Below are 13958 nucleotides of genomic sequence, written 5' to 3' on the forward strand. Positions count from 1 at the left end.
CGTGTAATCTAAGGGCACCATAAATGTGTACAGCACAGTAGCACAGTGGTTAATGTAACACTATTACAGTGGCAGCAATCACCAAATCAGGGTTCAATTCCTGCTGCAGCATGCAAGGGTTTTGTATTCTCTCCACATGACTCCTGATGCCACCCACATTCCGAAGTCATACTGTTAGAGATGGTAAGCTGCAAGCTGCAGTATTGGTGCCAGAAACGTTGTTAGGTTTGTCGGCTGCCAAGTATAATTCTCGCTGCTTCGATTCGATGCAAGTGGCACATTTCACTGTATGTTTCTATGTTTTAGTGTACACGTGGCAAACAAAAAAAGTCTTAATCCCACAAAAAGCAGTGGATGTGGCCCAGTCCATCGCAGGTAAAGCAGTGGATATGGCCCAGTCCATCACAGGTAAAGCAGTGGATATGGCCCAGTCCATCGCAGGTAAAGCAGTGGATATGGCCCAGTCCATCACAGGTAAAGCAGTGGATATGGCCCAGTCCATCACAGGTAAAGCAGTGGATATGGCCCAGTCCATCACAGGTAAAGCAGTGGATATGGCCCAGTCCATCACAGGTAAAGCAGTGGATATGGCCCAGTCCATCGCAGGTAAAGCAGTGGATATGGCCCAGTCCATCGCAGGTAAAGCAGTGGATATGGCCCAGTCCATCGCAGGTAAAGCAGTGGATATGGCCCAGTCCATCACAGGTAAAGCAGTGGATATGGCCCAGTCCATCACAGGTAAAGCTGTGGATATGGCCCAGTCCATCACAGGTAAAGCTCTCCCCAACATCGAGCACATCTACATCAAGTGCTGTTGCAGAAAAGCAGCATCCAACATCAGCAGCCCCCACAACCCAGGACATGCTCCCTCCCATCAAGATGAAATAGAGACATCTCAGGGCGCACAGAGCCAGGTTCAGGAACAATTATTACTCCTCAACCATCAGGCTCTTGAACTAGTGGGGATAACTTCATTCAACTTTACTCACCCCATCACTGAACTGATCCCACATCCTGTGGGCTCACTTTCAAGGGTTCTTCATCTCATGTTCTTGATATTTGTTACTTCTTTATTTATTTATTCATTCTTATTTTTTTTCTCTTTTATTTCCATTGTAAATTGTCTTTTATACATTAGTTGCTTGACTGTCCTGTTGAGTGCTGTCTTTCATTGATTCTATTAACTTCTTGGATTTACTGAGTATGCCCGCAAGAAAACAAATCTCAGGGTTGAATATGGTGATGTATCGAAAACACATTTTAATAATAAATTTGCTTTGAACTTTGAACTATATGATTCTAGGGCACTATTAAAAGTTCTTCACAAAATTTGAATCATCCAGTAAGTTGTGCAACTGATTTAGTACACTAACTCCCACAAGTTTTAAACATCTTCAGAAAAGGTAAATGGTAGGTAAAAAGTAAATGATAGGACACCGATGAATGCAGTAGAACAGAGGGATCTGGGAGTACAGATACATAATTCCCTAAAAGTGGCGTCACAAGCAGAATAGGGTTGTAAGGAGAGCTTTTGGTACATTGGCCTTTATAAATCAAAGTATTGAGTGTAGAGTTGGAATGTAATGGTGAAGTTGTATAAGACATTGGTGAGACCGAATTGCGAGTATTGTGTGCAGTTTTGGTCATCTAATTACAGGAAGGATATTAATAAGGTTGAAAGAGTGCAAAGAAGGTTTACAAGGATGTTGCCGGGACTTGAGAAACAGAGTTACAGAGAAAGATTGAATAGGTTAGGACTTTATCCCCTGGAGCGTAGGAGAATGAGGGGTGATTTGATAGAGGTGTATAAAATTATGATGGATGTAGATAGAGTGAATACAAGCAGGCTTTTTCCACTGAGGCTAGGGGAGAAAAAAAAGAGGTCATGGGTTAAGGGTGAAGGGGGAAAAGTTTAAAGGGAACATTAGTGGGGGCTTCTTCACACAGAGAGTGGTGGGAGTGTGGAATGAGCTGCCAGATGAAGTGGTGAATGCGGGCTCACTTTTGACATTTAAGAAAAACTTGGACAGGTACATGGGTGAGAGGTGTATGGAGGGATATGGCCCAGGTGCAGGTCAGTGGGACTAGGCAGAAAAATGGTTCAGCACAGCCAAGAAGGGCCAAAAGGCCTGTTTCTGTGCTGTAATGTTCTATGTAAATTCTTATTTTGAAAAGCTTATCTTTAGATTTGCACTGAACTGTCAAAAATTCTGAAGAGGCTGGATTACGACAATAGTCCGGCTCACTCTAATCACTACTGAACCATCCAATCAGCAGCTTTCTGAGGTTGATGGATGTGGTGAGGGGGAAGTGTCTCAATGCTCTTGGAGAACGTATCTAGAAAAGCAGGTACACACACAAAGAACCAGCTGCTTGCATTTCTCACCGAGTGGTCGTAATTCTAGAAGGCATAGCAGTAGAATCAGGCCATTCGGCCCATTGAGCTGCTGCTTTATTCAATAATGACTGATCTATACCTCTCAACCCTATACTCCTGTCTTCATCATCTAACCTTTGATACCCTTACTAATCAAGAAACTATCAGACTCTACTTTAAATATACCCATTGATTTAGCCTTCACAGCCATCTGTGGGCTTGAATTCCACAGATTCACCACCCTCTGGCTGAAGAAATTCCTCATATCTGTTCTAAAGGGTGGCAGTCCTTCTATTCTGAGGCTGTGCCTTCTGGTCATAGAGTCCCCCACTATAGGAAACATCCTCTCCAAGGCACTCTATCTAGGCCCTTCAATACTCGATAGGTTTCAAAGAGATTCAATGAGAATGGTGGGGGGGGGGGGGGCGGGGAACCCCATTCTTCTGAACTTCAGCAAGTGCAGACCTGGAGCCAGAAAATGCTCTTTATTAACCCCTTCATTCCTGGGATAATTCTTGTGAACCTCCTCTTGACCCTCTGCATAGCCAGCACCTTTCCTTAGACAAGCAGCCCAAAACTGGTTTAGAAAAAGGAAACTTCTTGATGACTCTCAATATATGGACAACAACTCTCCATGCTATGGCAAGGTAATGAAAATAATAAGTAGAAGAGACTTCGGGTTTGGTCTTTTCAAGGGTTGACAAGGCCAAAATTAACTCTCTACCACCATTTGACTCAGGAGCTCAAATGGTATTTTCTAATGTGTCTTTCATACTTGCCTACTCTTCAGTGAAATGTCATTTGATCACCTGTCATTAATTACCTAATAATTAAATTACCATAATTTACTCCAAAATTAGATTAGTATCATTGTGACAAAGTAATAACTATTGACATTTATGTAATATCTTTCTCAACCTCCGGACGACTCAGATCCTTTTATAATTATTGTTTTTATTTGGAGCTATTGCATTTTAGCAGATCCTCCCAGCCCAATGGGACCATGCCACCCAATTGCACCCATAGGACCTATCAACCTACTAATGAGTATTCTTTGGAACGTGAAAGGAAACCACAGCACCCGGAGGGAATTCATGTGATCACAGGAGAACGTACAAACTTCTTACAGGCAACAGCAGGAATTGAGCCCATAATGACATTACACTAACCACTGTGTCACTCCAAAACTGTAATTCCAATACTGGGAGTTGAACCCGGGCCACTTTGGTGAAAACCAGGAATCCTAACTGCTAGACTATACAAAATGGTTTTATATATATATTAGAGAAGTGAAAACTAAGGTAGCGTAGGACTCCACAGTTTTATAAAACAGCATAGAATGTCAACCCAAAATGTACCTTCTGTGTACTGTAGTAAACGTTCAAGCAGGACTGGGTACTTGGTGATGCGTTGGGTAACTAGTAGTATACATTCAGGGACACCAAGGCGTCGGACTTGTAGATTGTTGCTTTGTTGCTAAGAAGGGAAAACAGAATGCGAGGTGAGTTGAAAACTCTTGCTTTGCAATATTTCATCTCGTAGTGAAAACTGACGATGAATACTTACTCGGATAAAGTTCTGAAATTTCTTGTTTTGTTGTTGCAGTTCTTTAAATAAACTGACTGCCTCATTGTGATGGCTGCAAAATTCACCATAAGAGTGCTTCAACTTATTGGCATTCTCATCTGTAAACTAAATATGAAGAATGATTATGGTCCAATAAGTGGCTCAGTCCTCTCGAACATTTAAAATAAATACCTTTTCAAGCAATGAAATCAAAGCAGGGTGTTTGCCAGAGATAGTATTGGAATAAAAATTATATGGATCAGGGAAAATAACAAAGAATTTTACATAGATGAATTATTTGAACTTTGCTTTTGCCAAGCAAGGTAACAGTATATAAATTTTAAAAGTTTTCTAGGAACTTATGACTTCTCAAAGCTGCAAGATGATTGAATCACTAGCTGTCCCAAATCACGTCCTGCTGCATACAAAGCCACCATTTTATTTTATACTTCTTTAATCTCAACTTTAATATTCATTTCTATTGCTGCTTGTTCTAAAGTCACACAACTGATTAACAACCAAATCATTTCTGTGTAGTGGCACAGGGGGTTGCCCTACCTTTGAACTTGTAGCACACAGAGCAAAATAAATTACTTTGATTTTAAATCTGAGCAAAGTTCATGCCAGAGGGTCTGATGTCATTGGAATCCTCCAGATAGATCAAATCTTTTTGGATGGGTGCCTTTCGTACCTGTTCTGTTAATACAGCTTTCTATTTAAATAAGTTCTTGTCCACCTGATTTGGGATTGCTTTGTAATTGGGCCACATTAATTGTTTACTCAACTAGTTTCCGCAGGACTACTGGAAGTAAAACTTCTGCATTATTTCACATTCTGCAACAAACAACATTTCATATCTACCACATTCCAAGAAATATTTTGGAAATATTTCTGCTCTTCTTACTTTCACACTACCTGTTGTAAAAGGATATCACCAATTTTATGAATAAAGAAGTTCCTTTCACTGTCTTCCTCAAAAGACTCCCGGCGCCTCTCTTTCAAGCAGAAGAAAAAATGCTTGTGAATTTCTAACAGCTCATCCAAAGAGGGAAATATTTTGTCAATGACGCCGTGATCTATTTGCAGCTCCTCCTTCATGCCCTTCCTATAAATTTCCGACATTATCTCCAGGGTCCGAACGTGGTGCATCTCTGTCTGCATCAGCTCTGAAAGTGAACAAGAAATAATTTAGTGTTTAAGACTGAGGACTCAGTTTACACGGCATACTTCTGAGTCAGGTACCCAACAGAAATGAATTGCTTTGCTATCTTATTTCAGAATCAGAATCAGGTTTATTATCATCGGCATGTATCGTGAAATTCATTAACTTAGCAGCAGCAGTTCAATGCAGCACATAATGTAGAAGAAGAAGAAAAAATAAGAAGAAGAAATAAATCAATTACAGAATATGTATATTGAATGGATTGAAAATCATGCAAAAACAGAAATAATATATATTGTGAGGTAGTGTTTACGGGTTCAATGACCATTTAGGAATCGGATGGCAGAGGGAGAAGGAGCTGTTCCTGAATCGCTGAGTGTGTGCCTTCAGGCTTCTGTACCTCCTACCTGATGGTAACAGTGAGAAAGGGGCATGCCCTGGGTGCTGGAGGTCCTTAATAATGGACGCTGCCTTTCTGAGACACCACTCCTTAAAGATGTTCTGGGTACTTTGCAGGCTCGTACCCAAATGGAGTCAACTAAATTTTGACATCCAAAGCAGGATGTCATGTTAACATGACCAAAGAATCAAATATATTTAGTAGCCACATATTAATAAATTATAAATTTATTATAAATCTAATAAATTGGCTGCTGTGCGTATGTTCATGGTCTTCTGCTGTTCTAACCTATCTAGTACAAGGTCTGACATGTTGTGCATTCAGAAATTCTCTTCTGCACACCACTATTGTAACACATGGTTATTTCAGTAACTGTCACCTTCCTGTCATCTTGAACCAGTCTGGCCATTCTCCTCTGACCTTTCTCATTAACAAGGTGTTTTTGCCCGTAGAACTGCCTTTGGATGTTTTTTCGTGTTTTTCACACTGTCCTCAGTAAACGCTTGAGACTGTTGTGTGTGAAAATCCCAAGAGATCAGCAGTTCCTATAATATTGAAAGCACGCCATCTGGCACCAACAATCATTCTGCAGTCAATGCCATTTAGGTCACATTTCTTCCCCATTCTGATGTTTGGTCTGAACAACAACTGAACCTCATGACCATGTCTGCATGATTTAACGCATTGAGCTTCTGCAACATGATTGGCTGATTAAATATTTGCATTAATGAGCAGGTTACAGATGTACCTAATAAGTGGCCACCGAATATATATTTACATTCAGCAAATCTACTTTTATTTCAAATTTGCAACCAGGTAGTGTCATTAAAACGTAGTAGAAGACGGAGCCACTGAGTTAAACCAAAACGTTATCAGCTAGGAAAGCTGGACTACAGGATATAAATGAAAAAAACTAAGAGTAACTTTAAGTAGGTATGACGAATGGAGGCATGAGACTGCAGATGCTGGAATCTGCAGCAACAGAGAAAGTGCTGGAGTAATTCAGCAGGTCAAGCAGTATCTATGGAGGGATCACACTCACTATTAAGAAATACTATATCAATATATTTCATTGAATATTTGAAAAAAAATTATTTAGCAAAATATATTATTTAGGCTAATCTATACCAGAATTGTTTTTGTGGCAGATATTATTAGATGTGATGACAGAATAATTAGAACAATAGACCAAGCTGTTTTTTTTCAGTTATTTATTTATTTATTGGCACACCTACACCAGGTGCATCGAGCTGCAGCTCCTTAGGGACCGCATTAGGGAACTGGAGATGCAGCTCGAACACCTTTGTCTGGTCAGGGAGAGTGAGGAAATGACAGAGAGGAGCTATAGGCAGGTAGTCACCCCAGGACCACAGGAGACAGAGAAGTGGATAACAGTCCGGAGGGGGAAGGACAATAAGCAGATGCTAGAGAGTACCCAGGTGGTTGTCCCCTTAACAATAAGTACTCCTGTTTGAGTACTGTTGGAGGAGACAACCTACCTGGGGGAAGCAACAATGGCCGTGCCTCTGGCATAGAGTCTGGCCCTGTGATTTATGAAGGTTAGGGAAAGGAAGAGGATGGCAGCAGTGATAGGCAACTCTACAGTGAGGGGGTCAGACAGGTGATTCTGTGGACGCAGGAAAGAAACGTGGATGGTAGTTTGCCTCCTAGCTGCCAGAGTCTCTGATGTTTCTGATCATGCCCACGATATCTTGAAGTGGGAAGGCGAACAGCCAGTTGTGGTACATATTGGTACCAATGACATAGGTAGGAAAAGGGAGGAGGTCCTGAAAACAAATTACAGGGACTTAGGAAGAAAGTTGAGAAGCAGGACAGCGAAGGTAGTAATCTCGGAATTACTGCCTGTGCCACGTGACAGTGAGTATAGGAATAGAATAAGGTGGAGGATAAATGCGTAGCTGAGGGACTGGAGCAGGGGGCAAGGATCCAGATTTCTAGATCATTGGGACCTCTTTTGGAGCAGGTATGACCTGTACAAAAGGGACAGGTTGCACTTGAATCCCAGGGGGACCAATATCCCAGCAGGGAGGTTTGCTAAGGCTATTGCGGAGAGTTTAAACTAGAATCTCTGGGGGGTGGGAACCGAACTGAAGTGATGGAGGAAAGGGAGGTTGGCTCACAAATAGAGAAAGCTTGGAGACAGTGCAGATAGGAGGATTGGCAGGTGATAGAGAGGGGACGTGCTCAGACCGATATGAGATGTGTCCATTTTAATGCGAGGAGTATTATGAACAAAGCGGATGAGGTTAGAGGAGGGGTCTGCGTAGGTACGTTCCAATGAGACAGGGAAAGGATGGTAGGGTACAGGAACTGTGGTGTACAAAGGCTGTTGTAAATCTTGTCAAGAAGAAGAGCTTACAAAAGGTTCAAAAAACTAGGTAATGATAGAGATCTATGAGATTATAAGGCTAGCAGGAAGGAGCTTAAGAATAAAATTAGGTGAGCCAGAAGGGGCCATGAGAAGACCTTGGCAGACAGGATTAAGGAAAATCCCAAGGCATTCTACAGGCATGTGAAGAGCAAGAGGATAGGACATGAGAGAATAGGACCTATCAAGTGTGATAGTGGAACCGGAGGAGACAGAAGAGGTACCTAATGAATACTTTGCTTCAGTATTCACTACGGAAAAGGATCTTGGTGATTGTAGGGATGACTTGCAGCAGACTGAAAAGCTTGAGCATGTACATATTAAGGAAGAGGATGTGCTGGTGCTTTTGGAAAGCATCAAGTTGGATAAGTCACCAGGACTGGATGAGGTGTACCACAGGCTACTGTGGGAAGCAAGGGAGGAGATTGCTGAGCCTCTGGCGATGATCTTTTCATCATCAATGAGGACAGGAGAGGTTGCAAGGATTGAAGGGTTGCGGATGTTGTTTCCTTATTCGAGAGGGGGAGTAGAGATAGCCCAGGAAATTATAGACCAGTGAGTCTTACTTCAGTGGTTGGTAAGCTAATGGAGAAGATCCTGAGAGGCAGGATTTATGAACATCGTGAGAGCAGAATATGATTAGGAACAGTCAGCATGGCTTTGTCAAAGCAGGACGTGCCTTATGAGCCTGATTGGATTTTTTGAGGATGTGACTAAACACATTGATGAAGGCAGAGCAGTAGATGTAGTGTATATGGATTTCAGCAAGGCATTTGATAAGGCTTACTGCAAGGCTTACTGAGAAAGTAAGGAGGCATGGGATCCAAGGGGACCTGCCTTTGTGGATCCAGAACTGGCTTGCCCACATAAGGCAAAGAGTGGTTGTAGACGGGTTATATTTTGCATGGAGTTTGGTGACCAGTGGTGTGCCTCAGGGATCTGTTCTGGGACCCTCCTCTTTTTGATTTTTATAAATGACCTGAATGAGGAAGTGGAGTGATGGGTTAGTAAATTTGCTGGTGACACAAAGGTTGGGGGTATTATGGATAGTGTGGAGGGCTGTCAGAGGTTACAGCAGGACATTGATAGGATGCAAAACCAGGCTGAGAAGTGGCAGATGGAGTTCAACCCAGATAAGTGTGAGGTGGTTCATTTTGGTAGGTCAAATATGATGGCAGAATATAGCTTTAATGGCAAGTCTCTTGGCAGTGTGGAGGATCAGAGAGATCTTGGGGACTGAGTCCAAAGGACACTCAAAGCTGCTACACAGGTTGACTCTGTGGTTAAGAAGGCATACAGAGCATTGGCCTTCATCAATCGTGGGATTGAGTTTAAGAGCCGAGAGGTAATGTTGCAGCTATGTAGGGCCCTGATCAGACCCCACTTGGAGCACTGTGTTCAGTTCTGGTCACCTCACTACAGGAAGGATGTGGAAACCATAGAAAGTGTGCAGAGGAGATTTACAAGGATGTTGCCTGGATTGGGGAGCTTGCTTTATGAGAATAGGTTGAGTGAACTCGGCCTTTTCTCCTTGGAGTGATGGAGGATGAGAGGTGACCTGATAAAGGTGTACAAGATAATGTGAGGCATTGATCATGTAGATAGTCAGAGGCTTTTTCCCCCAATGCTGAAATGGCTAGCACGAGAGGGCATAGTTTTAAGGTGCTTGGAAGTAGGTACAGAGGAGATGCTAGGTGTACATTTTTTACTCAGAGTGGTCAGTGCGTGGAATGGGCTGCCGGCAACAGTGGTGAAGGTGGAAGCAATAGGGTCTTTTAAGAGACCCCTGGATGGCTACATAGAGCTTAGAAAAATAGTAAGCTATGGGTAAGCCTAGGTAGTTCTAAGGTAAGGACATGTTTGGCACAGCTTTGTGGGCCGAAGGGCCTGTCTCGTGCTGTAGGTTTTCTATGTTTCTATGTTTATTTGGTTCTGATGTAGAGTAACATAAGAATTCTCAATCTGACTAGTGAGGAAAAATGCTTTGGGCAGTTTTATCATCTTTTTGAAAAATTGTGATCCCTCCAAAAAATATTTTTAAAATTAGATTAGAAGAAACAATGCAAAAGTTGAACATTGATGAATCACTGGTTCACATGCAACTCTTACTTGTACACTGTTTAGGACAGTACACTCACCATATATCACATCCTGTCTCTTTATCATGTTTTTCTGTTGCCTACTGCTAAATGCATGATCAACAGCAAGGCTCCAGGACTCAGCTTTAAATTCTTCTGCATCAAATTCAAGGTCTCCACGCATATCTGGTAAAATGAACAATTAAAATCAGTGCCCACTAATGATTTTTTCTCTAGAAGATTAATTTCACACGGGTGAATTTTTGACTAGTAGTGCTAGCAGTGAAATCAGATACATGTCTCTTCCTTCACAGCATTTTCCATCCAAAAATGTTAACACTTGAAAATTGTTTGTGGAATACAAAAACTATTAATTTTTTTCCCCCAAATGATCTCAGAATGTTGAATTTCTTAGGACATAATTACTTGAAGATAAAAATATGTGCTCAAACGACTTGATTTTATAACTGCACTTTTTGTAACATTGAAGCTTAGTTGTTAATGTGAGATCCCACACCTTCTAACGCTTTTGCATATGCAGAGTGCACTATTTTTAAAGAGAAGATTAAGTCATTGATATAAGTACTTTGTTTTCCAAGAAAGGTAAACATTAATGGCTAAACTCTCTTCTCACTTGAAATTCAAGATGACTGCAGAAGCTGGAAACCTGAAATAAAAAACAAAAGATACTGGAAAATGTTCAGCATGTTAAGCCACATCTGTAGAAAGTGAAAAAGAGTTAATATCTCAAACTGATGACCATTTGTCAGGCTAGCCTTGGCAAGTTATTTTCCGCGACAGAAAAAGTATTTAGTTTTCAGTTGTTGAAAAGGTGAGGAGAGGGATGCTTAGGATGTAGGGAAGATAAATAACAAGATGAGTCCAAGAATGGTCTGTGGATAAATTGTGGACCACCTCTGGACATAGTGTTAATGAGGCAGTTCCATGGTGATAAATGGTCCCATTCCCTTTGCCCCATCCACTCCACACCTAACTTATTTTGTAACTTAAATTTGTTTTTTCCTCCTGCCCAATTTTGTTAACTCCTTCACTTCTGCAGATGTTGCTTTTCTTGCTGATTGTTCCCAACATTTTCTGTTTTTATCTCTCTACTTGTTTCATCGCCATTTGAACTCATGACCAATGCACTTGCTCCTAAGTTGAGAGGAAATAGTACTTCTCAATGGCACAATACAGAATAATTCATCCTTATTTCATTGATGTTCAACAGAGAATTTCAGCACATAGTGACAGATGGTGCTAGCAAACCTAGAGTCATGATGCAGCCACACACAAAAGGCAGGCATAAGGATGAAGGGACAGCAGATACATCTCCCCCTTTTCTCTGGAGATGTTTACATTGAGTCTCTGTGGACACAATCCATTTTCATTCTCCAAATTATGAGGAAAATGGCTTGGGTAACTGCTGTGGTGTAGACACACCTGTGTCATACAGAACAATATCTAGAGCACCTCACACCTGATACCCTAATCAAGATTGAGTACTCAGGCCACATTCCCAGTTTCTGCTTTACCTTGGCTGTATGCATCATTGTGTGATATGATCTCCATCCCTTTGTGTCTATATTAGGGGTCCCAACCTTTTTTTGTGCCATGGAGCAATACCATTAAGCAGGGGTCGATGGACCCTAGGCTGAGAACCCCTGGTCTAAATCTTTTTTGATTGACACAGCAAGGGGCTTGATAAAATATATAAATAAAACAACAGAGGGCATCCCTGCCCAATTCTAGATCCAACCTGGACACCCACAATTCCCATCCACTGATTAGAATTGCTACTGATGCCTGGACAGAACTATCATATCCAAATCCTGATACCACGCCCAAGCCTCATTTGGAGAGCAGACTGTTCATGTATGTGCGCAATGTTCTGCAAAAGGACTTCTTCTGGTCCAAGATAACTAGACACATGCCCATTCAGCATGCAGGTGATCACATCTTTCAGTAGCTGAGCTGTGCAAGGTAATCAGAGTTCTCACATGGGTATCGTGCAGGTCTGAATCCGGATGAATTACCAGCCTCAACAATAATTTCACAGGTCATGACTTTAACCAGGATCTTGTAGCCCACAATGAACAGTGAGATGAGGTCACCAATTTTTGATCTTTGCCTTCTCCCTCTTTTGCAGATGGAGGAGGGTGATGATGGTCATCCTCAAGGTCTCAGCTAAATGTATGATGTTGTATGCCTCCAGCATACCTGGGCCAATCCAGTACAGACTAGGCCAGCAAACTTGTTCAGAGTTAATGAGGGGTCAAGACTTTACCACATACTGTCATCTATCACTAAGAGACAGCAAAAGATGGTCTGCCTCATAGAACGTAGAATAATACAACACAGGGGCACATCAAACACATTGGCAAATTAAACTAAATCTCTTGTCCCTCTACATGAACTATATTTTGCCCCCTCCATTCCCTGTGTATTCCCACATCTAAATAAAAGCCTCTTACACACCACATATATCTGCTTCCTACTCCTGGCAGCCCATTCCAGGCACCGCTCGCTGTCTGTGTATAAAAACTTGTCCCTCACTCCTCCTTTAAACCCTCCCCTCCTCCCACACACACCTTAAAGGAATGTCCTCTCATTCTTGACATTTCCGTCCTGTTAAATGATTCTAACTATCTATCCCATCCCTACCTCACATAATTTCAGAAACTTCTATCGTCTCCCCTCAGCTTCCAATGCTCCAGAGAAAACAACCCAAGCATGCCCAAGCCCTGCTCATAGCTCATGACCTCTAATCTAGGCAGAATCCTGGTAAACCTCTTCTTCATCCTTCTCAAAGCTTGTAAGTCATTCTTGCAATGGAGCATCCAGAATCACACATAATATTCCAAGTGCAGCCTTACACTACCACTCAGTGCCCTGACCAATGAAGGCAAGTATGCCATATGCTTTCTTTATTGCCCTATTTATTTTCATCATCACTTTCAGGGAATTATAGACTTACATCCCAAAGATCCCTCTGCTTATTACTGTTAAGGGTCCTGCCATTAACTGCATATTTTCCCCTTACATTTGACGTCCCAAAGTGCAACACCTCAAACTTGATCAGATTAAATTATATCTGCCATTTCTCTGCCCTTATCTGTAACTGATATATATTCTTCTGTTCCTTTGCTAGCCCTGTGCAGTGTCCACTACTTTTTTGTGTCATCTGCATACTTACTAACCTACCCATCTATATTTACATCCAGGTCATTTAAATATACTAAAGATTCTGGTTAATTGCTTCATCATTTATTAGGCCATCGTTTATTTAGGATAACTCTTAAAGAACAAAAACTAATCAAGAAAATAGCCATGATTCACTTTATTTATTTGGGGCACTATGCTGCATAAATGGCACCTGAGACTTGCTGAACAGCTTCTAACTAGTGTATGGCTGTTAAACACTACACTGTTCTCATAATGAACAGATTTTAAATAGCATCGATTGTATGTGCTTATGTTAGAAAAACAGATTTTTGTCACTGATAGTTGGCAAGAAATAAGCATTAAGACAATTCATAGCTGTTTTGTTCCCTGCAGTTTAAAGTATTCAAGCTAGGAGATGCTAGGACTCAAAATAAAATAATTTCACTACTTCAAGCAAGTTGGACACTACAAAGAATTTGAAGGTATCGACAACCATCTTGAATGTTACGATGAAAATGAAGATTTGCAAGATGTAATCTGTTACGTATTGTATAAAGGCAGCCCATTATCTATGCTGATTTTATTTATTTACAGTCAATCAAAAGAACACAGTAGTGTACACTGGATTAATTCCTCTATTGATAACTCTTAGGAACTAATACACTGTTTTATAGTACTGTAGTAGTATTGGTAGTGTTCTAATTTATTCTGTATATAATTTAAATACATTATGTGTTACTCAATTAAATGGTAGTTCGACTTTTTTTTATACCTTTTTAACTATCCCATGAAACTTAGTCTAATTGGGGCAGACACTTAAT

At 41.2% G+C, this 13958-nt stretch overlaps 1 protein-coding gene across 9 annotated transcripts in view; it reads right to left on the reverse strand.

Annotated features, from left to right (window-relative positions):
- arhgef28a (Rho guanine nucleotide exchange factor (GEF) 28a) overlaps window positions 1-13958 on the reverse strand; it is a 390430-nt gene that overhangs the window by 105177 nt on the left and 271295 nt on the right. For all 9 annotated transcript variants that reach the window (XM_059974562.1, XM_059974561.1, XM_059974559.1 and 6 more), the window contains 4 exons: window positions 10033-10158; window positions 4859-5109; window positions 3944-4069; window positions 3736-3853 (listed from right to left, as the gene is read on the reverse strand). In XM_059974562.1, the coding sequence (XP_059830545.1) occupies window positions 3736-3853; window positions 3944-4069; window positions 4859-5109; window positions 10033-10158 (621 nt within the window). The remainder of the gene's footprint in view (window positions 1-3735; window positions 3854-3943; window positions 4070-4858; window positions 5110-10032; window positions 10159-13958) is intronic.

Source organism: Hypanus sabinus, chromosome 7 (genome assembly GCF_030144855.1).
Source record: "Hypanus sabinus isolate sHypSab1 chromosome 7, sHypSab1.hap1, whole genome shotgun sequence".
NCBI classification, from domain to species: domain Eukaryota; kingdom Metazoa; phylum Chordata; class Chondrichthyes; order Myliobatiformes; family Dasyatidae; genus Hypanus; species Hypanus sabinus.